At 46.1% G+C, this 24,154-nt stretch overlaps 1 protein-coding gene across 2 annotated transcripts in view; it reads left to right on the forward strand.

The window, feature by feature from the left end:
* Window positions 1–24,154, forward strand: part of LOC142588534 (uncharacterized) — a 121,169-nt gene that overhangs the window by 23,660 nt on the left and 73,355 nt on the right. For both annotated transcript variants that reach the window (XM_075700373.1, XM_075700372.1), the window contains exon 3: window positions 12,666–12,797. In XM_075700373.1, the coding sequence (XP_075556488.1) occupies window positions 12,666–12,797 (132 nt within the window). The remainder of the gene's footprint in view (window positions 1–12,665; window positions 12,798–24,154) is intronic.

The following is a 24,154-nucleotide window of genomic DNA, read 5'->3' on the forward strand; positions in this document are numbered from 1 at the left end:
CCCAACCCGGGCCCGCTCTGCGAGCCCATATCCGGAAAACTAAAAGCAGCAACCGATGGAGGTGCGGTTGCTGTTCGTCGAACTGACGAAGATCCTCCGCCGCCGCCGAAGACACCGAAGAAACTACCTCAACGACATAATGACACGCCACCGTCCCAACGAAATCAGGAAGCCTAGACTACACCGACCAAAGACGACTTGACGACGCGACGTTCCAACTTCAGTTCAACACGACGCAGCCGTGATCCGACGCCAAGACCCAACTGTAACGCAAGACAAAGAACCACCAACCTCGACGTGCTTCTCGACGGCCACTCAGTCACCGCCTTAGTAGACACAGGAGCCGATTACTCCGTCATGAGTGGACCCATCGCCGCCCAGTTGAGGAAAGTTAAGACTGCATGGGAAGGCCCTCAAATTCAGACCGCTGGAGGACACCTGATTACGCCGACTGGGATCTGCACGGCAAGAATTACCGTTCATGACCGGACTTACCCTGCCACCTTCGTTATCCTCCAACAGTGTTCACGAGACGTCATTCTCGGCATGGACTTCCTGAATCAACATGGCGCAGTCATCGACCTGAAGTCGAAATCGATAACGCTGTCGCAAGATCAAGCGATACCGCTGGAGAGCTGTCGTAGTCACCACGCCTTGTGTGTGCTCGAAGATCAAGTGAGCATCCCGCCGCGCTCCAGCATTATTATTTCCATCGGCGCCGAAACACCCGCTGACGTAGAAGGCGTCATCGAGGGCCACCAACATCTACTACTCGACTGTGAAATTTGCGTCGCAAGAGGGATCGCTCGACTCCACGAAGGGCAAGTGGAAGTTATGCTAACCAACTTCAGCCAAGAATTCAAGCACATCAACAAGGGCACGACAATCGCATATATCGAGGAAATTGTGGAAACCAGCAATGCCTTTGTCCTCTCGGATTCAACCGCATCTACCCCGATGAGCATAGTCCCCGAACCAGACTTCGACGTGAATCCAAGTCTTCCTATGAGTAATCAGCAACAGATCAGAAGTCTTCTCCAACGATACAAAGACTGCTTTTCGACGTCATCGAGGATTCGACAAACACCAGTTGCAAAACATCGCATAATAACCGAAGAGAGTGCTCGACCACTCCGCCAGAGCCCTTACCGAGTTTCGACGCGAGAACGTGAAGCTATTAGGCAACAAGTTGACGAAATGCTGCGCGATGACATCACCCAGCCGTCGAATAGCCCGTGGGCCTCTCCTGTAGTCCTGGTGAAGAAAAAGGACGGAACCCTACGCTTCTGCGTCGATTATCGTCGACTGAACAAGATCACGAAGAAGGATGTGTACCTCCTTCCACGGATAGACGACGCATTGGATCGGCTCTGCAACGCTAAATACTTCTCGTCGATGGACCTCAAGTCTGGCTACTGGCAAATAGAAGTCGACGAGAGAGATCGCGAAAAGACTGCCTTCATCACGCCAGATGGCCTCTATGAGTTCAAGGTCACACCATTCGGACTGTGCTCGGCGCCTGCAACGTTTCAGCGCGTCATGGACACGGTGTTAGCCGTACTGAAGTGGCAGACGTGCCTTGTTTACTTGGATGACGTCGTTGTCTTCGCCTGAAATTTCGACGATCACCTTAAGCAGCTTGCGACAGTGTTAGAGGCAATTAAGTCATCAAGGCTCACTCTGAAGCTGGCAAAGTGCTGCTTCACTTACGATGAGCTTTTGTTCCTAGGCCACGTCATCAGCAAATCAGGAGTACGCCCCGACCCACAGAAGACACTGCCATCGCAAAATTCCCGCAGCCAACCGACAAGAAGGCAGTGCACAGATTCCTTGGCATGTGTGCCTACTATAGGCGCTTTGTCGAGGACTTTTCACGCATCGCGGAGCCGCTAACACATCTAACCAAATGTGATGTCGAGTTCAAGTGGGAAACGGCGCAGGCCAAGGCATTTCAAGAACTCAAACGGCGGATGCAGTCGCCGCCGGTACTTGCACACTTCGACGAGGACGCCGATACCGAAATCCACACTGACGCCAGTAGCCTAGGCCTCGGTGCCGTCCTAGTCCAGAGGAAAGAAGGACTTGGAACGGGTGATATTGTATGCTAGCCGGTTGCTGTCAAAAGCAGAAACCAATTATTCTACGACTGAAAAGGAATGCCTCACCATCATTTGGGCTACAGCTAAATTCCGCCCTTACCTCTATGGGAGGCCATTCAAAGTGGTCAGTGACCATCACGCGTTGTGTTGGCTAGCTAACTTAAAGGACCCTTCAGGACGGCTGACGCGGTGGAGCCTCAGACTGCAAGAATATGACGTCACGGTAATATACAAGTCCGGCAGAAAACACGCTGACGCCGACTGCTTATCGCACGCCCCCATCGATCCCCCGCTGCAAGACGACGAGGATGATGACGCCTTCCTTGAGATAATAAGCACGGAAGACTTCACTAAACAGCAACGAGCAGACCCGGAGCTAAAAGGCCTCGTCGAGTATTTAGAAGGGAACACCGACGTTGTCCCTAGGGCATTTAAGCGCGGGTTGTCTTCGTTCACGCTACAAAACAACCTGCTCGTGAAGAAGAACTTCTCACCAGTCCGCGCCAGCTACCTTCTTGTTGTACCGTCAGCGCTGCGTCCAGAAATACTGCACGCCCTACCCGACGATCCAACTGCTGGGCACCTCGGATTCTCCCGGACGCTGTCGAGAATACAGGAAAGGTATTACTGGCCGCGTCTGACCGCCGACGTCGCCCGTTACGTCAAGACATGCTGAGACTGTCAACGACGCAAGACACCACTGACAAGGCCAGCAGGATTACTACAGCCGATCGAACCTCCTTGCCGACCATTCCAGCAGATTGAGATGGATTTGTTGGGGCCGTTTCCGATGTCTACATTCGGGAATAAGTGGATCGTCGTAGCGACGGACTATCTCACCTGCTTCACTGAAACTAAAGCTCTACCAAAAGGCAGCGCAGCCGAAGTGGCGAAATTTTTCGTCGAGAACATCCTGCTGCGACATGGTGCCTCAGAAGTCCTCATCACCGACAGAGGAACGGCTTTTACAGCAGAGCTCACCCAAGCCATTCTGCAGTACAGCCAGACAAGCCACAGGAGGACAACTGCCTACCATCCGCAGACGAATGGTCTCACGGAGCGCCTGAACAAGACCCTCGCCAACATGCTAGCAATGTACGTCGACGTCGAGCACACGACGTGGGATATGGTCCTGCCGTACGTAACCTTCGCTTACAACACGGCGGTGCAAGAAACAACACAGGTCACGCCGTTTAAGCTGGTTTACGGCAGGAATCCGACGACGACGCTCGACGCCATGCTGCCCCACGTCACTGACGAAGAGAATGTTGACGTCGCTAGCTATCTCCAGCGCGCCGAAGAAGCCCGACAGCTCGCCCGCCTACGGATCAAGAACCAACAGAGGAGCGACGGCCGACACTACAACCTCCGACGACGCTTCGTCGAGTACCAGCCTGGCGATCGTGTTTGGGTATGGACCGCAATACGCCGACAAGGACTCAGTGAGAAACTACTGCGACGCTATTTCGGACCCTACAAGGTCATCAGACGTATTGGCGCACTGGACTATGAGGTCGTGCCAGACGGCATTTCGCATTCACAGCGGCGCCGCGCATGATCCGAAGTGGTCCACGTGGTGCGCCTTAAACCCTTTTATGGACGCTGATGAACTTCCTTATTTTGTTGTTTTCTTTGCTACGAGTGCTTCTCTTTTTTATTACTTTCGTTTGTTTGCAGCATTGGGTCGATGCTTTTTAAGAGGGGGCTAATGACACGTGTGCTTATGTTTATCGGGCGACCACGTTTGTGGGGGGGGGGGGGGGAGCCGCCTAACAAATGTTATCGCGCCTGCATGTAAAAGAAGTTTCTGGAATGTTATCGATGGTTCCGTCCACTGTCTTTCACTGCAACTTGTGTCATTTGATTGCATGCATGCGCGACGCGAATAGTGTAGAACTTTGTGGAAGACACGCGGGTCCCATCGGTTAATCTGGAACATTCGACGACTGATGTATAAAAGCCGACGCGCTTGACCCGCTGATCGGATTTTCGACGATCGCCGACTGTGGTCGCCACTTTCGTTGTGCTATAAGTGTAGCCTGTTTTGTGGGCACAGGTTCGCCCTATAATATCTAGTTTTACGTTTCACAGTATTGCTACTGTGTTCTTAACGTCACCACCACGTGACAATACGTAGTTGCGTGTGAGAAATGCCAGCGACGCAAGACACCATCGAAGCTCCCTGCTGGGTACCTTCAATCACTCGACATTCCCTCGGAACCATTCTTTTGGGTTGGTTTGTACTTACTTAGCCCTTTTCCTCATTCTACCTCTGGGAACAGGGGGATTGCTGTGGGCACGGATTACACGATGCGCTACGCCATCACCCGAGTGCTTCCTACAAGCTGCACCACAGATGTCGCCGAGTTTCTTCTACACGACGTGATTTTATTACATGGAGCTCTGTGACAACTTCTCACAGACCGTAGCTGGACATTCCTATCAAAAGTTATCGCGGACATCCTGCAGTCCTGTGCAATGAGGCACAAGCTATCCACGTAATACCATCCGCAAACAAATGGCCTCACAGAGCATCTCAATCGCACTCTCACAGACATGCTCTAGAAGTATGTCTCTTCAGACCATAGTGACTGGGACCTCGCTCTACTGTTTGTCACATTTGCTTAAAATTCCGCGCACCATGACACAGTCGGTTATTCCCCATTTTCCCTTCTGTTCGGCCGAGAACCAGCACTGTCCCTCGACACAACCTTCCCTGTTCATGCGGCACCGACCAGTGAGTATGCACTTGACGCCATCGCCTGCTGTGCCCACGCAAGGGGAATTGCCCGTGACCGCCTTCTGAAATCCCAAGAGAGTCAAAGGCGTTTGTACGACCGGCGACACCGAGACGTGCACTTCCCATCTGGTTCTTTGGTGGTTCTATGGTCTCCTTCGTGTCAGGTCGGCCTGTCAGAAAAACTGCTGTCTCGTTACACAGGCCCATACTGATTGCTTCGAGCCGTGACTCCCGTCACCTACGAGATCGCCCCTGACGCCCCGTCTACTTCCCAGTCCAGTGATATTGTGTACATTACACAACTGAAGCAGTATCACCCTCCCAGTGATGACATTTAGATGCTCAGGGACTTCGCTTCTGCCGCCGGGGGATTATGCTACACGCGTGTGGTATTTTATTGTTTGAACGAGGTGCATGGGCGCCATCACTCGAGAAAAGAGGAGGAAGAACGAACTGGGCTCGTGCTGTGAATCTAATCAGTCAGCGCTGCAAACGCTGTTGTAGATATAACCTGTAAATAGATGCTCGTTTTACTGACTCGTCCTTCGCGTAACAGTATCACTGGGACACCTGAGAGTCGCACATCCCCACAATGCATAGTCAAAATATATACCCATAACTGCACTGTGTATCTTTAATGATACTCGACTATTCTTGCTAATAAGTTTGCAACCGAGCATTTTTTTAGAAAAGTGAGGTTGCTTTAGACATATCTCGCCTTAACGAAGGCTTCCCTAATTTTTTTCACTAGAATATGAAAATTCATGTAGTAAGGGGTTAATTAGGGGCTCACAGTCTCTCTCATAGCTCATGGCTTGCCCTTGGGCATCAAGCTCCATCAACCACTGACTTAATCATGGTGAGTTATGGTTTCACAGCCTTTGTCCTAATAACTGACTTACCATTCCATTGCGCTCGCATTCATCCAGCGCATTGTGTTTCAAGCTGCAGAGAGCACATTTTATGAAGATCAACCAATTTTTGCCCGAACTAATGGGGTTCTCCACTGCCTGAGCTGGAGCGCCCACTGAAATCCTGGAGTGAACACTCAGATTTCATTCGTCTGAATCTGACAGAATCGGAACCTGCCACCTGTTTTATCAATATATAAAGAAAAACTATGGACAAACAGCGGTATATGTACTTAGAACATTTGCAAATACTACATACAATAAGAACCAAAGTTTTTAAGGAGTATATCACTTCATCATCATCAGCCTATTTTATGTCCACTGCAGGACGAAGGCTTCTCCCTGTGATCTCCTATTACCCCTGTCCTGCGCCAACCGATTCCAACTAGCGCTCGCGAATTTCCAAATTTCATCGCCCCAACTAGTCTTCTGCCGTCCTCGACTGCGCTTCCCTTCTCTTCGTACCCATTTTGTAACCCTAATGGTCCAACGGTTATCTAACCTGTGCATTACAGGACCTGTCCAGCTCCATATTTTTCTCCTAAAATCACTTAGGTAAAAGTTAAAGAAAAAGCAGTAAAACACATTGTGGGGCTAGCTGGTGCATAGCTTTAAAAAAATAATGTACCGACCCCGTGCCCGCAAGGAATTGTTTTATTTGAGTTTACACACTCCAAGACTGTAAAATGTGCGATTGCCACTATGTGCCTCAAATCCGCCCTTAAAAAATCGTGATGTCATAAGGCACAAGCAAGCTTTGACGAACAGATTTTGAAGTTGTGGAAGGCTGGCTTTCCTTGTTTGGTTTTAAGCACAGTTTCGGAAGCGCTATTGAAAAAGGTGAAAAAAGAAAGAAAACGAAGCAGGGAAGAATGTCAAACATTCGAAAAGAAAACTTAACCAGTCGTGATACCGTATTCTCATAAAGTGGCGCATAATCTTAAACACGTCGCCGTGAAATACAAAGTCCCTGTGGTTTTTTTCTGCGCCCCGAAAGCTTGCTACTTTGTGCCGCCTGATTGGTTCTGATAACTTGAAGAAAGTAGGATGTTCTATTAAACATATGAAACCTTTTGTTAAGTTTGAAGAAGGGATCATATACCGCATACCACTGAAGTGTGGGAAAGAGTATGTCGGCCAAACGGGCCGATGTGTTAATGAACGCTTGCGGGAGCTCAAGCTTTCATTGAAAAATGGTTATGGTTAAAACTTGCCACTTCGTTGCAAGGCCTGCGGGGATGAGAAGAAACAAATATGTGAAGCAAGGCTTCAGGACACAACAATCATGTTTAAAAGTAAAGATTCTCTGGCGCGTGAATTGTTGGAGGCCAACCAGATTAATAAAAGAAGGGATGCCTGTGTGAGCACCCCATCTCTGAGTATTTATAACAATGAAAGCATGTTTTAGATAAGTTTTAGATTTTGTGTAATTGTGATTCTCTTCAAATATATCTTCAGTGTTCTCGCACGTGCACATTGACATAATCAGTGTCCCTCTTTTTTCATCCCCCTCTCCCCATGGCTTTATAATCAGCCACCTTTGACTTCAATAAACAGTTGCAAGCAGCACCTTGTCCTATCTTTTGTTCCTTCTTAGTGGGCCATTACCGTTGGCATTTCATTTCTTGAAATAAAGAACAAGCACAAGAATGATAGCAAATAATGAAGCAAAGAACAGAATTTGCAGCAGAAGTACTGTACTCTATAAATCATATGAGTAAAAAATGAAAGGAGGCTTTCACGAGTGTATGAAAATTGGAGCAACTCAAACGCCAAGGACAGTGAAGATGTCTAAGGGTGTCCTCACATCCTTTGGAAGACTCGCGGGTCTCGTTTGCCTTTGCGGAGAATCTAACCAAGACTTTGTAAATGCTTTACTATACGTGAACTTGGTACTCTCCATTATATCCAACACATGTGCCTGCACCAGCTTTGCTGTCGATGGCTTCCAGCTGTGTGTTCTGACAGCCTGGTCATTGGGTTGGTGGCTGTTTTCTGGCTGACATTTGATACTGACCACATCGTCACATGTTGCCTTCAGTTGCCGCCACTACTGTATTTACTCGCATAATGATCGCACTCGCGTAATGATCGCACCCCTGAATTTTGTCGTCAAAATTTGCTCTTTTTTATTTCCTGTGTAATGATCGCACCCCGAACTTGCCGCAGCGATATGTCATGTGCCAAGTCTAGCTAATAATAATCACGCTATCTGTCGAATGCTGCGCGAACGACTCTTCAAGACAAACCAAGCGGTCTGCACGCACCGATTCTCAAGCACATGCCCGATTTCATTCCTTTCATCACTTTCCGCACTTCCATGACAAAAAAATAAAATAAAGAAGGCTACAACCAAAGTCGCCTTTATTATGTGTAGGCTTTATAATGGCTATGGTCAACAACAACAACAACAAAAAAGGCGCCTTTCTAGTCTTCTTGTCTGCACTCGTGGGCATGCAACAAATCGCGAGCGGCAACAATAGCAGCCGTGTTTACACTGATACATTACAAATGTACCCTAGTCATACGCCGACGCTTGTAACACGGCTAAGATATTCGCCCACCCTTAGCAGAAACGGTGCCGTATTAGGATAGTAGTGAAGACAAATGCCGCAGTTTCCGCAGCATGCCCGCCATGTGTTCCTATGTCACTGGCAGCTAAGCGCGCCCATTTGTTTCTGTCCCCTCAAAGTGGACATGGCTACGTTATTGCCGCAAACTTGCCGATATTAACAATATTATTCATTACTGATATAGAAGAAACTGTTTCAATGCGCGTAATGTATTCACGAGAAGAAAAAAAAACTCGTTCGGCACGTTCTGCTTGCTCCGCCGGCCGCTATCTTTGTTTTGGTGTCCCACACTACATACAGGGGCAGCCACCTATTTGTTGACCTTTTGTCATCCCGCAGCAAATGCGAGATGAAAAAAAAATTTTTTTTCGGGAAATTTAACTCTTGTGAGGATCGCACCCCTGAATTTGCATCAATTTTTTTTTACAAAAAAGTGCGATCATTATACGAGTAAATACGGCATTGCATGAAAACCACTGTGGAACTTCACTAAAATGGAAGCCCCACACCTTGCGCCACACCTCAAGCCGGGCTGTCTGCCATTTAGTCCTGTTATCTCCTACGGAACCCCGCCCGCTCCCTTCCATGGTCACCCCATTATCCTCCTCTTTATGGATTGTCATTTTGCGTTTAGTAGTTAGTGAAAACTGCATGTGGTGCTGGCAAAATGGAACTCTGATCATGATGGGCAGCAGAAGCTGATGATAAAGCTTTCACGTGGTGGAGCAAATCGCAATTTGTGCATGCGAATTGCGTATCACGTGGTCATACGTATGTCACCCGTGCCCACGATGCTTCCTCGGTCCACGCAAAGCGCTTCTCGATATGGCTTGGTCGCATTTGCTTCGTCGCCATTGCCCCCTGTGAGGGCTGCTTCATCCGCACTGTCATACTCTGTCATGGTAATGTTAGCAGTGAAGTGGTCCAATTCATGTCACATGTCATGTGACTGATTCGTCCACGATCACGTTTATTGAGCGAAAGCATCGCCGAAGGTGGGGTTGGGGGAAATGTGCGGGGAGCCACTGGCCAAAAATACGACATGGGTGAGTCGGGCATTCGCTAACAGAAACATTTTGCAAGGATTCTAGCGTTGTTGTATGCAGTTATATTGCTACGGAACAGCCGCCACAGTGTAGCTGCACTGAGGAGGAGGAAGACAACGTGGGCCCGCTTGATATAGCGTCGCCATCTTTGCCACCATTGGTCTACGTGTAAATATATTGTAAATAGACTTGTACATCAGCTACACGTAACATTAATTTGGTGGAGGTGGACGTTCCCCGTACCCGTCATGGAGCTTCGCAGCGGTCGCAACGGCGACAGTGCAACTTCGGCTCCTGCTGGCGGCACTCCATCTACACAACCGTCTCCGCCTGCTGCCCCGACCTACGTCGCCGTTTCCCCCCCTCGGGATCCTGGTGTTTTCAACGGAGTCGGCAGTCCTGATGTAGACGACTGGCTCCACTTATACGAACGTGTCAGCACCAGTCACAGGTGGGATCCGACTATTATGCTTGCGAACGTTCTTTTCTACCTCGACGGAGCTCCACTTGCATAGTTCCAGACTCACGAAGAGGAGATCTCGAGCTGGGATCTCTTCAAAGAGAAGCTCCGCAACCTTTTTGGCAATCCCTTCGAATGCCAAGTCAATGCCAAGAAAGCCCTTGCCACACGTGTACAGACGTCGACCGAGTCCTACGTGTCGTACATTCTCGATGTCTTGGCCCTTTGTGCCAAGGCTGACCCGACCATGTCTGAGGACAACGATAAAGTCAATCACGTCCTCAAAGGCATTGCTGACGATGCCTTCCATTTCATGGTGTTTACGAACGTCACCAGCATCGATACGATCCTCAAGGAGTGCCTCCGTCTTGAGCGTGCTAAAAGCCACCGGGTATCTCAGCACATCACGCGACTTCCCAACACAGCTGCTACATCATCCTGTGACGACCTCTTCCACCAGCTGTCACAATATAACAACTTGACCCGCATCATTCGTCGTTAGGTCGGAGCGGCACAACCGGCAGCCCCTTCATTCCCGTCACCTGATCATTCTCCGGTGACAATCTCCTTGATCCAGGCCGTCGTCCGTCAAGAGTTGTCCAATGTCGGCCTGCAATCCATTCGTTCCTTAGGCTCGGAACCTCTTTCTCCACGTTCGTCCCCACCGCGCCCTTCTTACTCCTCTTATGGACAGCGCAACCCCTCCGAATGGCGAACCGTGGATGACAAGCCGATCTGTTTTAACTGCCGACGCATTGGACATGTCGCTCGCCACTGCCGCAGCAGCTGGACTTCTCCGACACGCTATCTCCTGATTAACACCCTCGCCCCTCTGGCACATCCTTTTCCTTTGCCTCTTCTATGCCCGCTTCATCATCTGACCCTGTGGCACCTTTGACACGACCCCGCTACTCCCGCTCGCCTTCTCCCTCCCGTCGTCAATCTCGTTCACCGCCGTCTCGCCGTGCTCCTTCTCCGACCTACTCGCCGCACCCCCGACCGGAAAACTAGACAGTGCAGCTTCACCTCCAACGACGACATTAGCACAAAATCCTCGCTTCACATTACCGACGAACAAGAATCTTTTGGACGTTCTCGTCGACAATGTTCCTGTGTGCGCGTTGATTGACACCGGGGCGCATGTGTCCATTATGAGTGCTGCTCTTTGCCGTCGGCTCAAGAAAGTTCTGACGCCCGCCCTGAACAGAGTTGTACAAGTCGCCGACGGAGGGACTGTCGCTATTGTTGGCATGTGCTCTGCCCGACTCACCATTGCTGACAGACACACCGTCGTTCTCTTCACCGTCATCGAGCATTGCCCTCACAAACTCATTCTCGGTCTAGATTTCCTTGCCAATAGTCTTGAGCAGTCAGTAGCGGCCAGTGTGCGGCTCCTCGGAGGTGCGGCTGCACGGCGCCGACGTCGTGCGTGGCGCAAGCACCGACACTTCCTCTCCCGTAGGGAGTTTAGGAGACTTAAAAATTGGGCCCTGGTCGGTCGTGACCAACTCATGGACGGTCTGCAGAGGTGTCCGCACACTGGACATGGCGACTGTGAGAGGGCGCAACTTTACTGTGCCTCTGTGAGCCTAGGCAGGCGGCGAATCTTCACCACAGTCGCCCTTCGCACGGTCGTCGCAGCAACAAACCGGTGCGATCCAGCGCTAGAGACTCGCGCACGAGCATTGTCCCACCAAGGCGTGTGCCTCTGCCGTGGCCTGGGAGCCGTCATCCAGGTTTGAAACAACTGTCTAGCGGCTCCCGGGAGATGAAGCACTCAGGAGGGTCGGGGTGGCGGGAGGGGCGACGCGAACACACCGGCCCACATGCACACACCAATGGCGGCGGATCCGGTGCGGACGGCGGCGTGGACGTTCACGATGCCGGACGTACACATCCGCGGTTAAAGGTGTGTGGTATGACATCGTTCACGTGGCGAGACTGAAGCCATACCACACACCTTTAACTGCGGATGTGTAGATTAAGCACCGGGACGGTGCTTCTACTGCCGGGGGTGATGCTACGGAACAGCCGCCACAGTGTGGCTGCACTGAGGAGGAGGAAGACGACATGGGCCCGCTTGATATAGCGTCGCCATCTTTGCCACCGTTGGTCTACGTGTAAATATATTGTAAATAGACTTGTACATCAGCTACACGTAACAATATGCTTCTTTTTTTCTTTCCAGGCTGTTGTCACTGGAGATACCGTTTATACTCCGAAAAATACAGTAACAGTGTGGAGTATATATACATATAGGTGTGATTACTATTCATTTGCTCAAGCCCATTTTCTTTTTTTCTCTTTGCTGCATCCAATCTCCTTGGCTGATGGCCACTGTCTCTCATTCTCTCAACTTCGCCTTCACCACCACGCCTTTTGACCACGCCCTCCTTACATGTGGGCCAATTGTTACATACCACCTCTTTAAAACACTTCTTGGCCTTTGATCACTGGTTAACTTCACATGAGCCCAATCACAACACAACCCTTCAAAGCACTTCGTCTATCACTTTGCATCCCATCACAGCACTTCGTCATTCAAAACTTCCTTCTTGTTTGTTGATGCATCACCCAGTCACACCTCTGTGTAATTCCCACCCAGGCATTTATAGCAGTTGATGAAGTAATTACTATATGAATAATTTTAATAATTTACTGTATATACTTATAGTATATATAGTATTGTATATATACTATATATACTATATATACTATACTAGTATATAGTATATATGTATAGTATAGTATACTATATATACTTTGAATAATTTTACGATATGAATAATTATATATACATAGACTAAAACCCTTGCATTCTCCTCGCGTGATGCAGTTGGGGTGCCGGTGGGGGAGCGCTGCTTGTCAGACGAGTCCTGCATCAACCACAACCGAACTCACTGTGGAAGCCGGCACATCTGCGTCTGCCGCCGGGGATATTATGAACACGGTGGCCTCTGCAAAACCGGTACGTCTGCACTGTTCTCTGTACACAGGCTCTGAAAAATGGCTACATACAGTCTGGCTGAACTGTCTTGAAAAGATGCTAAAAGATAAATGGTTGTTAAACTGCTTTAGTAAATTACAATTGTGCAATAAGAAAAACGGCCACCTTGGCTTGGGTAGCCAGATGCAGAAATGAAAGACAGGTGGTGATGCTGCCATGAAGTTCCAGCTTGCTGGGATGGCATCAATTTCGACAGTAGTTGCTGAAGTCTAGTTCATTGTTTAGTGGTAAAGAACTGCCTACAGTGCATTCTAAAGGAAGCAAAGGCTCAACCCAGCAGGTTTTGTGAACTTCATTGGCGCCAAAATGGCCAGAATGTGAAAATGTACTTTTGAAATCTGACGTCACCCTAACATGCCAGTTTCAGCACAAAATTGAAGAAAGAGAAGTTTAGCCTTCATTTTTTGTACTTGTGATCGACCTGCCCCCCCCCCCCCTCCTCCTTTTTTTTTTTCCAATGTCAATGAAAATGCGAGTGTTCAAAAGAAATTTAATAAACCAGCTTAAGCCTATGTAGTGTTGCGCTCGCGTCATATTCAGCCATGGTGGCCACATTTTCGGTGGGGACGAAATGCGAAAACACCCATGTACTTTTATTTAGTACATACTGCAGACCACATTGTTGTCCTTGCAGGACGGGCAGACATTGAGTACAAGACATATACAAGATACGTTCGTATACATTCATAAAATATATAGACTTTACAATGATATATTGCTCACAGAAACACTTAGTGAAAAAGATCAAAACACAATACCTAAATCAATTCATGGTGCAAACAGAACAATGTAAAAAAATAAGGCAAGGGAGTTTGAGAGTTGAGGACTTGCCTTGCTCATTCAACAGCAAGAACACATTCTATGCAAAAGCATAAAAGACAATAAAAGCTTACATAAAACACAGTCACATGTTGTAAGGGGCGGGCAGCAAATTCCATTCAGAAATAGTCCGGGAAAAGAAGGAGAACTTATAGCTGTCTGTCTTAGCATAGATCGGTGTCAGCGTATCCGGACGATGGTGTCGTGTATACCCAGTGGAGAGATGACTTACATATAGTGAAGGGTCCAGAGCCAATTTGTGATTAATTAGATTATGTAAAAAATCTAGCCTGTGTTTCTGTCTTTGTTCGAGCGAAGGGATCTCGCTGGCCAACATCAACTTTGATGGCGAATCCGAACTTTTGAACTTGGAATAAATAAAACGAACAGATTTTCTCTGTATTCTCTCAAGTTTGTTAACATTTACTTTAGTATAGGGTTCCTGTGCAATGCAAGCATATTCAAATTTTGGCCGGATATAGGTTAGGTAAGTGAGTAGCTTAACGTTTGAGGGGGCATTTCTTAGTTTGTGTCACAGATAGGTTAGCTTCCAAAAGGCAGAAGAACATGTGTTGTCAATGTGAAGGTTCCAAGAAAATTTATTAGTGAACGTTACGCCAAGGTAATCGCAACTTTCTTTAATGAAACAGATCCCATTTGATACGAGTACTCCAGGGGATTCTTTTTATGCGTTATGCGAAGAGAGACAGTTTTATCTATGTTTGCAGCCATGCCCCATTCTTCGCACCACAAAAATATATTATTTAAGCTAGATTTAAGTTCCTTCTGATCATCCACGGACTTAATAGTACGAAATACAACGCAGTCATCTGCAAACAGCCTTATTTGTGTTCATGGTTTGACGAAGGTAACAATGTCATTAATATATAAAAGAAAGAGCAATGGACCCAGGACACTGCCCTAGGGAACACCTGAAGTGACTGGTAGATATACAGAGTTGTGATCGTCAACTGAAACATACTGTTGGCGATTATCCAGATAGTCTGTAATCCAGGTAATTATGATGTCCGGAAGGTTAATGTTCCTTAATTTTAAAATTAGCTTTTTGTGAATTACCCTATCGAATGCTTTACTGAAGTCCCAAAAACACTGCATCAATTTCACCGTTGGCATCCAAAGCTTTGGCAATTGAATCAATTATTGTTACTAATTGTGTGGTAGTGGAACAACCTTTTCTGAAGCCATGTTGAGCACTTGGTAGTATGGAGTGTTCATCTAAAAATTCATTAATGCGAGTTGCGATTATGTGCTCGAAAAGTTTGGAGCAAGATGACTTTAATAATATGGGGCGGTAATTCTCTAGCAATAATCGATCGCCTTTCTTAAAAGACCGGAATAACTCGAGCTATCTTCTAATCTTCAGGCACTTTCGCGTATAACAAAGATGCTCTGAATAATACAACTAAGAACTTGGCAACAGTTTCGGTGTATCGCCTAAGAAACACATTCGTGAGGTTGTCAGGGCCAGGAGTTGTTTTGGTTTTTAAATTGAGTAACATAGACACAATGTCATGGTAAGATATAAAGTTCGCCTCATGCTCTTCAAACACTGCAAAACTAAAAGATGGGCCTGGTTGTGCACGGGCGAATACACTATGAAAATAAGTGTTAAAATGTTGTGCGATGGCATTCAAGTCGTTAAGGATGATTCTATTAACTGCAATTTCCGTAATAGTCTTCTTGCTATTGCCAAAGTATCCCCAAAACTTGTCTGGTGCATTTTTTATGGCAATGTTGTGGAAAAGTAATTTTTTGATTCGCGCACGGTGCATGACAGGTTTCTTTGTTTTGAGTTCCGTGATAACGACCATGCATGGATGCTTCTTTTTTTATTCGTTTGATTTTGCGCTTTAGTTGTACTATTCCACGTGTCATCCAAGGCGTACTTTATTGACTTTCTTAGTTTTAGTGGGTATGAATATATCTATGCAATGCCTGCACATTGTAGTAAACGTGGTCCAAAGTGTAGACACATCACAACACCATCTGCAAAGCATGCAAGACAAGTTTTCATGTAGTCAACTATGCTGGCGTCATCTGCTCTGGTGTAATCTTCAAAAGATTGGGTATTGGCAGTTTAAGGAACAGTAGTTTTGACAATGGGCGAGGAAAGTGCAATAAGGTAATGGTCAGATAAGCCATCTTCGATTGACAAGGTATGCTCGGAAAAGTTTTGGATTAAAAAAACATCTAACATGATGACCCTTGCACACGCGTGGGTTCATTAACCACATGAATAAGATCATGTGCTAGCATAATGTCAAAAATAATGTTAGCATTTGCATCAGCCTTATTGCTTACTTGGAGGAGCTCCCAATTGACACCAGGCAAGTTATCGCCGATCAGAAAAATTTTCTTATTTTGGTAGAGAGACATGTGCTCTTTTCAAGTTTATTCAAGTAATGTGGTGTAGCATCAGGTGGTCTATAAAATGCGAACAGCACAAAGCATTGATCCCAGCACGATAACCTGACGCATAGGTACTCTAGTTCGGGAGTATCACCGATAAGTGGGGCTCCGATTTGATCTTTAACTAGAATGGCTATACCTCCGCCTCTGCGCAGTCTATCCTTACGAAATACCTTGTAATGGGGTGAAAAAACAAGTTCATTCGTTATATCGCTGCACAACCAGGTTTCCGTTATGACTGCGATGGGCAGATCATTTTGTAGCAAGTGAATTTCTAGGGAATCTGTCTTGTTACTGTTACGAGGACGTTTATCCTTGGCTGAAACTGAATTTCTGTGGATAGCAGGTTTGAAGATTTCTAAACATTAAAGTTCTGAAACATTGTCTGCATCATCGGCGACTCTCGTGCCTATTTCTGCGCTTGCACGTGACGGCGGGTCGTTGGGCGGTATGGTTTTTCTGCGTCGTTTCTTTTACAGGAATTTACATTTAGGTGAGCCTTAAAGAACCCCAGTTGGTCCAAATTTCCGGAGTCCCCACTACGGTGTGCCTCATAATCAGAAACTGGGTGTGGCACATAAAACACCGTAATTACATTTTTTTCAGTGTTGCATTAATGTTCCAGCCATGTCTGGGTGTTTTCATCATTTTCTTGTTTGAAACTCGTCAGGGACACCAACCTCATTGAAGACTACAGGGGGCATAGAGAAGGCATAGTTACTTATATGCCTAACTGCACTGTGTCTGGGCTATTAACATCACTGCAGGAAATCTGGCGTTACTGTTGTGAAGCCAGCTACGATAAAATTCTGAGAGATAGCCCACCTAAAATCGAGAGAAAATCGAGGGAAAATGTGAGGTGGTATAACTTTCAGTGTGCAATGAAAAAAAGTTGAAAAATGTGTAGCAGCCAAAGAACGAACATGCATTTATTAGCACTGAATTAATTCATCGTCAAAACCATCGAACAAACAGTTGTCACTTTCAAACAAAAGGTCGACAGCCTCCTGATTGAAAAGTTAGAGGGAATAGACAGGTCAATACAGTTGCTGTCGGATCACTTCGATAGAATTCAGGAACGCTTGAGCGAGCAAGAGAGGGAAATAAAAAACATAAAATGCAAAATCGACAAACTTGAGAAGGAGGATCCAGCTAAGTAAGGGTCTCACCCAGCTTCAAATTGATTTTGATGACCTCAAGTAGCGCAGCCGATGTCTGAATGTTGAAATACATGGAATTCCTGAGACTGCAGGTGAAAATATTTTAAACAAGGTAAATGATCTTGCGAAAACCTTGGATTTAATGGAAGTTGCTCCAGCTGATAGTTCCGCTATTTACAGGATGGCATCAAGGCCAAGTAGAGAGCGTGGAGTCATCCTTCGCTTTGTCCACCAGGACCTTCGAGATACGTGGTTTGAAAAAAGAAAATCCTTGATGCAGAAACAAGATCATGTTTATATAACTGAGAATGTGACCAAGCGTTCCCGGGCTCTCTTAGTAGCAGCGAAAACCTGGGCTAGGAGAGTTGGCTATGACTTTGCATGGCATTCCAATGGGAAGGTCTTGGTGGGTAGGAAGAGTGGAGAACGTGCGCAGGTCATCAGGTGTGAGGATGACTTGTCAGCATTGAGCAATTGATGTGTTTGTCTTGAACTGGTCCCTAGCTTTTTTTTTTTTTCTGCTCTGTAAAATGGATGACCTCGGACATGCAGTTGCCAACCGATTTTCCGGGCTCCAAAAATTCGGACATGCTCGATTATTCGGTCTACTTCGCGGCACCGCCATTCTCCCCATAGACCATAATGTATAACAACTGCCAGAAGTTCGGACACCTTGCAACCTCTCATCTGTTTTTTCGGACACTCCTTGAGCCAACTCGATCGAGAGCACCACGCACCGACTCTGTCCGGTGCATGGTTCAACTTGCTCAATGCCATTTTCGTTTTGAACGGAGCCTCCTTGCTGCCCCACGAAGTGGCGCTACTGCGAATCCCCGCTCATCATCATCTTTTCTGCCTGGTTCGATAGAGTGGCTCTACAGCAGTTCCGGTTTCAGCTTAGTAAGCCTTGTCAATTTTTGGATTGTAAAACTTTATTTGTCCAACAGATGTAGGGAAGGCTTTAAGTCTTCCCACCTAGACGACGGCCAGGAGTCCTTGGACCCTAGCGGCGATTTCGGCCAGTTGGACGGTCTTCAGTTAAATCTCCGGATCGGAGCTGAGTAATAAGGTCTCCCATTGTTCTAAAGACTTTATTCTTCCCTCAGAGGGAGCCTGTGGGCATTCCCACAGAATGTGATTAAGATTAGCCCTGGCTTTACATAGCTTACACTGGCCGGAGTACTGACCCGGGTAGTAGAGGCTGCACGACACCGGGCTTGGAAACGAGTTGGTTTGCAGGCGACGCCAAGTGGAGGCCTGGCTCTTGTTTAAGGATGCATCAGCCGGAGGATGTTTAACCCGCCCTAGTCTGTAGTGTTGTGTGATTTCTCTGTAGCACACTAAGCGGTCTCGCCCCGTGAAGCCTTCGGCTAGCCCACCAGCTCGGAATGTAAGTCCTCGAGCTAATTCGTGGGCCGCCTCGTTCCCAGCGAGGGAGGCGTGCGCAGGTGCCCAGATTATTTAAATTTTCCTGCTATCTCTGCAGGTCTGCAGGATTCTGTTCGCCTCGGGAGAAATTCTGCCTCTGGCAAAGTTCATCACCGCAACCTTAGAGTCGCTTACTATAATTTTGGCTGAAGTACTTGCAATTGCAAGTGCTATGGCAGATTCTTCTCCAATCTGAGAGCAATCCGTTGGAACTGTGCCTTGTCAAGACAATCCAGCAGCTGATTTGTTTCTGAGTGCATGACGACACTGCGAGTTGACCACGTTTTTCGTTTGTGCGACTGGTGTTGGCATGGTGGTGTTTGCTTTGTGTGCTGTGTCGAGGTTCCGGTGATCCAAAGCGGCATACGGAAACATCGCGCCAAGTGTCTAATGGCACTGACAGTGCCCGCGCAGACTGCGCTGGGGAATGCCGGCAAGCGGGGGCCGGGAAGCCTAAGATTTGTCGCCTTCCGATGTGCTCCCTACTGATGCAGAAAATGTTCTGCCGAGACCTGTGCAGTGGTTGCATTGCGATTCCGGACACCGTCTCATTTGACAGTTTCACAGGTGCTGACACTGCTGTACTGACATGCGCAGAACTCGACGACGGCGAGATCATTCGTCAGCTTTCTGCTGCACCGCCGGATGATGACACAGAGTCGGAAGATGACGCACCATGTGCTACGCTGCCGACGCACGCGGAGCGTGTACAAGCGGTGACTGTGCTTTCAGCCGCCTATAGTGACCGTACGACCCTCTCGAAGATTCAGGCTTATTTGATTGCGCGTAAACGGAACAGCGTGCCACGGCGCATTCACGGTTTCTTCAAGCCTACTGCCAAGCCCGAATAAGTGCGTGGAAATAAAGGATTTCATTTTTTTTTTTTCTTAATCTGCTTTTTCGGACACCTGTTTATTCGGACATTTCCGCACTCCCCGTGAGGTTCAATTAAACGGTCGGCGACTGTATCACCTTTCGTGGGTTAGTGAAGCGGGAGTTAGGGAGCTGTATCACATACAAGCATTTACTTTGTGCTCAAAACGAGCAGATGTTTTATGGAATAAAATAAACTCTTTCATGGGCCGCAATCCGAGAACAGAACAAATTAAGGAGGTGCTCCATGATGGAAACTTGGTCAGTGGAGAGGCTATGGCCAATGTACTTAATGATTACTTTGTTTACAGAGACTTTATCGACAGATCACCCGCTGCTTGCCGAACTCTGGGTCCAGAAACTACAAACACGTTTTTCTTAGCAGTTACTACTGAACCAGAAGTCCGCACAGTATTCCCTGGCTTAAAGAACAGTCGCAGCTGCGACACCGATGGCATGCAAATAAAACCAGTGAGATGTGCTATTGATCAGATCAGTCCAGTACTAACACACATATTCAATCTCTTTTGTTTTTCTCGTTTACTCAATCTCTGTGTTTCAGCAGGGGGTTTTTCCTTCATAAATGCAAACTGCACTCATAATAGCTCTCTACAAAAAGGGGAACAAGCATAATGTTGCAAATTATCGACCGGTATCTATTCTACCCGTATTTTCTAAAGGGTTCGAAAAAAAATTTTTAATCGTTTATCCTGTTTTTGCACCAAATATGTCCTGACAAAATCACAATATGGCTTCCAAAAACATAAGCATACAGAACTGGCCCTACTTGATCAAAAAGAATATATCCTTCTTAAAACTTTTTGTGCGCAAACAAACAGGGACGAATAATAGAAGAAACACAAGGACGAGTGCTTTCTAACAACTGATTTTATTTTTGAAAAACCACCTGCTTAAATAGCCACAGACCTGCGCGATCTAGTCAACAGAGCACGCCTATAGCGCATATAATACACACAGATCTTGGGATCAAGTCAAGAGAGCACGCCTATAGTACATATAACACTTGTGATAAAAAGACGTGGACCAAAGCCACTCGGTCAACATAAAAACAGCAAGGTGCATGAAATAACCACTTACGATAAAATGTGTTAAAGATGTGATGATAGAAAGGAATTTTCTTTATACAACAATGAAACAGAAGGATGGCTGATGCATTTTTCTTTTTGTTTTTCAATCCAGTGTGCTTCCACAATTTCCCTCGCGGTTTGATTCCTATGCCTATACAAAATGTCAGTGCTACTAAGACAAGGTGAGCAATCATGGTCTTGGCGATGCATTGCCAAATGCGTACTAGGGCGACCTTTCAGACTGGACAAGTGTTCCCTAACCTCGTGTTAATGCATCTCGCAGTCTGCCTTACGTACACATGACCACACGTCATAGGGATTTGGTAAACAACGTTCTTCACACAATCAACAAATTGGTTCTTGTGCGGATGTTTAACACTATATTCTTTCTTTACATCATCCTTTCTTTTGAACTTATTTTTAACCTTAGAGTACACACTACCTATTTTGTTTTTTGCCGAAAATACTACTTTTACTGCATAACTACCAGTCACCTTTTTAAGTCTGTGTGAAAGGCCGTGCACATATGGAATTACTGAAATCTTGGAAGCTACATCCTTCTGCTTTTGATTCTTTTTGCATTGTCCTTTATCCTGTTTAACTTTTTTCATTAGTCTAGCGCACGATGCCAGCATCACAGCGAGCGGGTACCCAGCCTTTCTCAACCTATCAACTTGCTCAAAAAATGCAATCTTTACAGTGTGGTGACATGAATTCAACAACGTTGACCGGAAACACGAGATGACTATGCCATTCTTCACAAGCCTGGAATGGTTTGAGGCATAGTTCATTAGCGATTTTCTAGCTCGGGGTGAGAATGACCTACAGCATATATCCTACAACAGTTTGAACAAAAAAATAAAGTGGTAAGAATTTTTGTGGATTTCACACAAGCATTTGACTACACTCACGACGGCATTTTATTTAAAAATTAAACCATTACGGCATTCGCTGGCTCCCACTCGTACTTAAAAGCTATCTGGTGCATAGATGTCAATTTGTTTCTATAAGTTATTTAGTAGCAGATAAGAAGATAATTTCAGGTGTACCACAGGGGAGCATTCTTGGTCCTTTATTGTTCACTTTATATATTAATGACATAGTCCATATCTCCCCACAAGTTAAGTTTATTATCTATGTATGCGCATGACACGAGTATATTTGTCACCTCAGCATCAGATGTTATTCTCTCTAGTAAAGCTAATGACGTCTTACAGAAGTTATACAACTCGACAAGTAACAATAAGTTAAAAATAGATGCAACCAAAAACAAAAGCCGCAGTTCTCTATTTCAAAGGTCAACAAGTGATTTTCCAGAATAACCTTGTACTTAGAGGCTCAGATATAGAAATAGTGAAGTCAGTGAAACTACTTGGGGTACATTTCTCCAGTTCTTTGCAATGGGATGACCACGTCAATAATTTTCAAATAAAATTAAGCCGGATAACTGGAATATTAAGCCGTATCCGGTACCTTATCCCCAACTCGGTGATGTTATTATATACAAATCACTGTTTAGTTCTTAACTACTGCTATTTGGTTTGGGGAACAACTACAGAAACAAAAACAAAAATATAGAATAATCAAAGTGAATGACCTATATCCATACAGACTAATATGAGAGTACTGTCTTAGCTGCAAACGCTCAAACTTCTTGTTTATGGAGATGGCAAATCTTTGCTTAAAGGAAAAGGCCTGTAAAACAAGAAATACAAAAATGTGGAACGTTCCTTACTTTTGTACTAATTATGGCTTTCAGATGCTTCGATGTACTCTTCCGCGAATTCTAAGTCATTACACTAGCAAAGGTATAGATGTGTCTCATTTAAGTGTAGCAGAATTAACGGCTCTTTTTCTTGTTGTATAAGCTATGTAGCAATTTATTTAAGTACAGAAGATTGCAGCAGTTTTTTTGTTGTATAAGTTATCTATAAACTATGTTTTCAATTTTCCTTTGTGGCTTAATCTTTACATAAAACAATGTGTCACTTTAAAAAAGTGCTGTGATATTGTGATGTTCTTCAGCTGCTGCCATTGTTCACAAAGGCGCCGGAGGATCCCTCAAGCCGTCATTTGAACGGCTTTTCCCTCCGCCTCCGGTTACATTGTACTGTGATGAAGCAAATTAATAAATAAATGAATTCTTGCGCACGGCGTTCGACGTAATTGGTAGGGCAGCCGAAGAGGGGACTGCCGACGCAAGCCGCTCACGAAGCTCTCAGTCTTCTGATTCATAGTTAAGAAATCTTAGAGATGATAAGGTACAAATGCAAGCACTTGAGCACAGTAGTGACACTATCCGGCGAAGTATGCTGCTAGGCCTAACTTGTATGCCGCAAGCACAGTACCAGCAAAACGCAGAACAGAAACGAGAGAAAGAAAGTGAGAATATCACAAAAATCTAAAATCGCAATAGTGAGACAGGTAAATATTTTCTGTTTGTAAATTACAAAAATAAAAAGTGTTTGTATGCATGCTATCGCAATTTAAAAAATCGCGCCTAGTAAGCTGAGGGCACACAACAACTTCAGAGGGATCCGGCCAGTTGGCTCTTTGAGGATTATGAAGGCCCAAAATGGTATTGTCAGGCGTGGGTTATCTTTCGGGGTTGGGCCATCTCTCGGAATTTTATGGTATGTTATCATGAGCAGTACGAGGTCAGTCTTGAAAGTTCACAAAATTTGTAAACAAATAAATTGTTTGCATTTACCTATAGACTAATTTAGGTTTGTCGTCTTCGAAAATGTCCCCTTCTGAGTTGGTGTACTCAATCCAGTGTTTGTGCCATGAAAGGAGCGCTTCCTGGAATGCTTCTGTTAGAATGCTGTGCAGCTTAGCTAGCAAATTTTCTTTGATAGAATCAATGGATTGAAAATGCCGTCCTTTCAGAGTGGACTTCCGTTCAGAGAACAAAACAAAAGTATTTTGGGGCTAAGTTTGAATATGGAGTTTGGGGAAGCATTGGCCTCAAGTACTAGGCCAGAAACTCTCTAATGAGCAGCATTGTGTGGGTGGATGCATTATCATAATTGCGCACCCAGCCCTATTTTTAACCAGCATTTGGCCTTTTCCTCCTCACTGCTTCTTGAAATCATTTCAAAATTTCCACATATTATTTCTTATATGGTCAATTACAATTGTGCAATAAGCAAAATGGCCTCCCGGCTATGGATAGCCAGATGCAAAAATGAGACAGGTGGTGATGCTTCTCAATACTAAAAAATTGTGAGCCAGACCTTCACATTGGACCGAAGTCATCGCACCTTCTTGGGTCACAGTGAACACCATAGTTGTAACGCCACCCGCCGGGGTTGCTTAGTGGCTATGGTGTTGAGCTGCTGAGCACGAGGTCGCAGGATCGGATCCCGGCCACGGTGGCCACATTTCGATGGGGACGAAATGCAAAATTAGGTGCACATTAAAGAACCCCAGGTGGTCCAAATTACCGGAGTCCCCAACTACAGCATGCCTCATAATCGAATCGTGGTTTTGGCGCATAAAACCCCATAATTTAATTTAA

Source organism: Dermacentor variabilis, chromosome 7, assembly GCF_050947875.1.
Source record: "Dermacentor variabilis isolate Ectoservices chromosome 7, ASM5094787v1, whole genome shotgun sequence".
Classification (NCBI taxonomy): domain Eukaryota; kingdom Metazoa; phylum Arthropoda; class Arachnida; order Ixodida; family Ixodidae; genus Dermacentor; species Dermacentor variabilis.